This window comes from Cicer arietinum, chromosome 7 (genome assembly GCF_000331145.2).
Source record: "Cicer arietinum cultivar CDC Frontier isolate Library 1 chromosome 7, Cicar.CDCFrontier_v2.0, whole genome shotgun sequence".
Taxonomy (NCBI): Eukaryota; Viridiplantae; Streptophyta; class Magnoliopsida; order Fabales; family Fabaceae; genus Cicer; species Cicer arietinum.
In genome coordinates, this window is record NC_021166.2 from 58,264,578 (window position 1) to 58,271,041 (window position 6,464).

At 32.0% G+C, this 6,464-nt stretch overlaps 1 protein-coding gene across 1 annotated transcript; it reads left to right on the top strand.

Annotated features, from left to right (window-relative positions):
* The first annotated feature begins 1,283 nt into the window (after positions 1-1,283).
* On the top strand, positions 1,284-5,430 carry LOC101506912 (transmembrane 9 superfamily member 7). Its single transcript, XM_004510315.4, has 7 exons — positions 1,284-1,464; positions 2,418-2,582; positions 2,694-2,803; positions 2,969-3,077; positions 3,167-3,279; positions 3,694-3,844; positions 3,933-5,430. Exons 1-7 carry the CDS (start codon positions 1,333-1,335, stop codon positions 5,088-5,090), a joined length of 1,938 nt encoding a protein of 645 aa, XP_004510372.1. The 5' UTR covers positions 1,284-1,332; the 3' UTR covers positions 5,091-5,430.
* The last annotated feature ends 1,034 nt before the right edge of the window (positions 5,431-6,464 follow it).

Here is a 6,464-nt window from a genome sequence, read left to right on the forward strand (position 1 = left end):
CTAGTGTATGAGCAATGGATTAATTTGCAAGTACTGACTTTGTGTTTAACATGTATTTAAATCTTGCATTTTAATTTAGATTCATTGCATTTAATTTTATTTAGATACTTTGTGTTTAAAAATTATGTTAATTTAATATCTTCTTATTGCCAGTTTTATCAAAACTAACCAAAGGAGAAAATAAACACACTTTCACCGAGAAGCAATTCTCACCCAAAATATCCGACCAACATCGATCCTTGATATAAATCACTTATGCTGCGAAATATAAATTATTTTATGATTAATTTATTTTTAATCAAAATTAATTTTTGTTATTGTAGGGAATACATGTTTATTTTAGAGGTGTAAAATTGATTTTGATATGTTTAGATGTGTTTAAGTAAAATTGATTTTGTTTCTAGATTCGATTAAAACTTTCACCTAAAATTTATAGTTTTCGACTTCAAAGTGATTTGCACACTAAAATTTATAATTCAATATACTTTTACATAAAATTATTCAAACATAAATTATTTTACGTCCAATTAACTTTCAAAAAATTCATTTATATTTGTTCCACCGTCAAAATTATTTCTAAATATTAATATTTAGATTTAATTGCAATTTTAATCTCTCTATTTTTCATTAATTCAAGGAATTGATCTATGTTTTAAAAGTTGATAGTTTTCGTCTCTTTTTAATATTTGTGAATTAAAAAATAATAATGAGACATATTTTTAATAATGTGACATATAATTTTATGATATAGAACCATTTAGATACATTAAATATTCATGTGTTATAAATTAAAATACAAAAATAATATATTTCTAAAGTTGAAAGCTATGTTTTTAGAGAGTTTTATTGTAACTTTATAAATGTTTATTATTTTACATCATCATATCATATGTCACATTATTTAAAATATTTTACATTGCAATTTTTTAATTAAAAAATTATAATTATTAAATTTAAAATATAAAAATTAATTTTATAAATTAATAAGGATAATAGACTAAAATTATAATTAAATTAAGTAAAATTATAATATTTATATATATTAAATGAGACTCTTCGATTAATGCTCAACAACCAGTTTGGTATACGAGTATTTTGTTAGTTATTTAATAATATAATAGTAAAATTTACTTTAATTAAAATAATTAATTAATGAGTAATAAATCAAAATTTACTACAATGTCTGGTGCGGTGATTTAGACTAGTAACCAGTAACACTACCACCTAACTGATTCTCATTTTCTTTGTTATATTTCGACTTTGCATCTCATTTTCGTTTTTCCTCTCTCTCTCTCTCTCTCTCTCTCTCTCTCTCTCTCTCTCTCTTATCACATGAAGAAGATGATGGGATGCACCACCATCTCCGTTCCTAAAACCACTATCATCTTCGCCACTCTCCTCATCCTCATTTCCTCCGTTCACTCCTTCTACCTTCCCGGCGTTGCTCCTCGCGATTTCCAAACCGTATGTTTTCCATTTCTCCTCTCTATTTTCGTTTCGTCTTCAAATTTCTACGCGATGTCCTTATTTTTGCTCTCTATCGCTTCTAAAATTGCTCGGATCTAGGGTTTTAGCTCTGATCTGCGTTGAATCGCGCTATCTTTATTTGTTTCCCTCTTTCGAACTGAGATATTGTTTCGGTCATTGAGGATGATTTAGTTTTTGTTTTGTTGAGCATGTGACAAAACGTGCTTTGAATATGATAGATTTGTAAGCGGAGTGATTTGTATTTTTTACTATGAAAGCAAGTTTGACACTTATCGTTATTAATTAGTGTGAATTATTTATTAACCTGTTTCAAAAATTAGTTTTAAATTTTGTTACTCATACTCAAACTGAGACTAAGGTGGCAAAGTTAACTCTGGCCTGACATAAAACAATCACATGTTTTCTATGAAATCATGTTTGATCCAAGACAATATCAATTATGATATAATGTAAACAATGAACGAACATGTGTGTACTCAGTGAGTTTGACGAAATTATAGTGGCACTGTGATTTTGTTGAAGTTCTAGAGTGTAATTTTTTTCAAAATCACAGTGACATATTGTGCTTCTGTCAAACTCATCGCCAAAATCATAGTGTGGAAAATGTGTAGTGCAGGAGAAGGATACTTAGGAGTTCTTCATTTTCAGCATCAAGCACTTTCATTGCTCTTTGAATCTTACTCTTTTCTGTTTTGAAGCTCTTCATCATGTGTGATGGGTGTTGAAGCTTGTTAGATTTTTGCATTTCAAGGAAGAAAAATAGAAGAAAACCTAGTACTGTACCTTTTGTGAACTTGTAATTGTTGATTTCGGGGGATTTGGTTGTGATTGAGAACATTTTATTTCAATTTGTTTTTTTAGTATTGTTTCTATTTTTATTGCATGATGTGCTTGAAGATATTGATTTATTATTTCATTTGTGGGACTAGGGTGACCCCCTCTATGTCAAGGTGAACAAATTGTCGTCTACAAAGACTCAGCTACCTTATGACTTCTACTACTTGAAGTATTGCCAACCAACCAAGATCGTGAACAGTGCAGAAAATTTGGGAGAGGTTCTTCGAGGTGATCGCATTGAAAACTCAATATATACGGTGGGCATCTAATTTGAATTTGATAACATTTAATTCATGATCATTGATCCTTGTTTTGTAAAGTCAACCTTAATAATTTTGTTATTTATTTTTTTCCTTTCTTTTTCTCAGTTTTATATGAGGAAAGAACAATCCTGTACTGTTGCTTGCCACAATACGTTGGATGCTGAATCTGCAAAGAATTTTAAAGAAAAAATTGATGATGAATATCGAGTGAACATGTAAGTGATAAATATGTTGAAGTTGGTGCTTAGTTGTGTAGTATGAGTTTGAGTTCATTAAATTACTTCTGTTAAATTTGTTGGTTGATTTCCAGCTTGTCCATATGCTATTATGTTTGTTGTTCATATTTCCTTGAGTCTTAATGCATCAAATTGAACACGCAGGGTTTTGGATAACCTTCCAGTTGCCGTTCGTAGACAAAGGAGAGATGGAAGTCAATCTACAACATATGAACATGGTTTTCGTGTTGGGTTCAAAGGAAATTATCAAGGGGTATAACTCAGTTGCTCAGCATTTATTTCTGTTATAGATTTCAAGTATCATTTTTGTCCTCAAAATTCTGATTTCCCAATTTCATACAGAGCAAGGAGGAGAAATATTTTATCAATAACCACTTAAGTTTTAGAGTCATGTATCACAAGGATCCTGAAACTGGTTTTGCTCGTATTGTTGGATTTGAGGTCACACCAAACAGGTCTTGTTCTTTTCCCCTCCACCTGTGTGTGTGTGTTTAGGGGTGTTGCATTCTTGACTCGGTATCACATCACATGATCGAACTTTGTTCAATATTATGTTTTATATCTGGAACTGGAATAGGATGTTGGTCAAAAGGATGCAAATGAAACAGATTATATAGCGGTTCGCTGTTATGTTTCATTTCTTTTGTCTGATGATATATAACATTGTTATAGATAGGAGTATCTTATAAACCAGCTATTAGTTACTCATGTCCTCTTTCTCACATCTTTTGCATTTGGGCTTTTCACGTGCATTGAAATAATTTCTATAAAACAAAGATATTGTATGTTTGATTGCTTTGTAGTAGATTTCAAAGTACTGCGTGATGTGTTTCTTGACTTTCTCTCACGAGTTCTATTACTGTGAACAGTATTAATCATGAATACAAGGAATGGAATGACAAGAATCCACAGGTAACAACATGCAATAAGGATACCAAGAATTTGATGCAAGGTAGTACTGTACCTCAAGAAGTTGATACGAACAAGGATATAGTATTCACATATGATGTTTCCTTTAAGGTATTGCTGATTAAACTTTTGCTACTTGTCAACTTTCACCTCATCCATTATATGATACTATGAGGTAAGATTTGCTGCACCTTTTCAGGAAAGTGAGATCAAATGGGCATCACGGTGGGACACATATCTTCTAATGAATGATGATCAGATCCACTGGTTCTCCATCATTAACTCTCTGATGATTGTTCTTTTCCTATCTGGAATGGTGGCAATGATCATGATGAGAACTCTTTACAGAGACATTGCCAATTATAACCAGCTAGAAACCCAAGATGAGGCCCAAGAAGAAACAGGGTGGAAACTTGTTCATGGAGATGTTTTCAGGCCTCCAATCAATTCAAATTTACTTTGTGTTTATGTTGGTACTGGTGTTCAGATATTTGGAATGACACTTGTGACAATGATATTTGCTTTGCTAGGATTCTTGTCTCCATCTAATCGTGGAGGTCTCATGACTGCAATGGTTCTATTGTGGGTTTTTATGGGTTTATTTGCTGGCTACTCCTCGGCACGTTTGTACAAGATGTTCAAAGGGACAGAGTGGAAGAGGAATACCTTAAAAACTGCAGTTATGTTTCCGGCCATTCTTTTTGCTATCTTCTTTGTGCTGAATGCTTTGATCTGGGGGGAGCAATCATCTGGGGCAGTCCCTTTTGGTACAATGTTTGCTCTAGTGTCCTTATGGTTTGGTATATCGGTACCCTTGGTCTTTGTGGGCAGTTACTTGGGTTTTAAAAAGCCAGCAATTGAAGACCCTGTGAAGACTAATAAAATTCCTAGGCAAGTACCTGAGCAGGCATGGTACATGACACCTATCTTCTCCATTCTGATTGGTGGCATTCTTCCCTTTGGTGCAGTGTTCATCGAGCTCTTCTTTATCCTGACATCAATATGGTTGAACCAGTTCTACTACATATTTGGCTTCCTTTTCATAGTGTTCGTCATCCTATTGATCACCTGTGCAGAGATTACGGTTGTGCTTTGCTACTTCCAATTGTGCAGTGAAGACTACAATTGGTGGTGGAGATCTTACCTCACTGCCGGATCCTCGGCTGTGTACCTTTTCCTCTACTCAATTTTCTACTTCTTCACCAAGTTGGAGATTACAAAGCTGGTCTCGGGCATCCTTTACTTTGGGTATATGATAATCGTTTCCTATGCCTTCTTTGTTTTGACTGGAACTATTGGCTTCTATGCTTGCTTCTTGTTTGTACGCAAGATCTACTCTTCTGTGAAGATTGACTGATTACATGCATCATATAGCGGATGATCATATGATATGAACACGTAACCTGAGTGTAGGAATTCTGAGGATTGAAAGCAAATACCGTCGCAAAGTTCTCTTCCCGGCGTCTTGAAAACCCATTTTGTTTATTGTTAGGATAGCAATTTACTGTTAATTTGTTGCACTGTTTTCTAATATTGTTGTGGTAGTTTCTGAAGTGATGACGAGATGTCTGCATATTTCTATGTCACAATGTAGTGATGAGATACTTGATCAACAATTAGTCACGTCAATGAATGTTTGGCATTAGGAACAGATGAGATATTTGCAGCATATTTCAAATATAGTAAGATTGAGTAAATTGCTTGTTTACTGGTTTATTAATGTTTGACAACACTGAACTACTAGTTAAACCATGCCATAACATATTTTACAAGGATAATACAATAAAGTTACAACTTGGTATTAAAAATAATAATAATAATAACAATAATTTAAGGAGTGATAAGAATTTTTGTGTGGTGATTTTATAGATTCAACTCCCCTCAAATAATTAACAACAAACATTTGTCATTTAAAAAAAAAATAACAATTATATCTGAGTTTTTTGGGTTGAACTCAAAGTAACTCGGCCAAATTTGAAGTGGTTTGATTTATTCGATAGAAGTGATGTTCCAGTGTATGTACTTAGAGACATTTTTGTGTTGAATCTAGAAGTGATGTTCCAGTGTTTGAATTTCTTAAATATAAAATTGAGTCTAAATATACAAATTTTTATGGAATATATTTTTTTGAACTTTAAAAATAGTCTCAAGACATATCCCGATCTAAACTACCTTGCTCATCATTGGATTTGTGGGTTCGAGTTTAACAAAAAAAATAACGGATTTTTAAACCAACTCAGATCAATAAATTTTGATTGAATCTAATAATGAATTTCCAAAAATAAATTTGGCCAAAATCGACTAAATCCCACTGGTAGTGGTAGACACCCTAGGTCAAAAACAAGGAATTTAAAAAACAAGGTCAAAAAATTCTTCAGCATGGACCAAAATAAATAATACCAAAATACCATGCTTTTGAATTTTAACAGTTGATCGCAAGCCTGACATGTTACATACTGAAGAATATTTTTTTTTTGAATTTAATAGAAGGTCGCATTCTGGAAATGCGACCACAGGTCTAATTATTTTTTTCTTCTCATTTTTATAATTCAAAAATTATTTATTTAATAAAATATAAATAATTTTAATATTTAAAAAAACAAAATATTATTAATAAATTATAATAAAATACATTAAATTGAAAAAAAAATGTGGTTGACTAGATGTACTAAAATAAATAACGTGTTGTATTCTTTTAACAACTTTCTCTCTTATTTTGTAGATAAATTTA

Coding starts and splice junctions, on each gene's coding strand:
- LOC101506912 (XM_004510315.4), top strand. CDS start 1,333: ATGAAGAAGATGATGGGATGCACCACCATCTCCGTTCCTAAAACCACT. Junction 2,583..2,693: donor TTGAAAACTCAATATATACG/GTGGGCATCTAA, acceptor TCTTTTTCTCAG/TTTTATATGAGGAAAGAACA. Junction 3,280..3,693: donor TTTGAGGTCACACCAAACAG/GTCTTGTTCTTT, acceptor TACTGTGAACAG/TATTAATCATGAATACAAGG.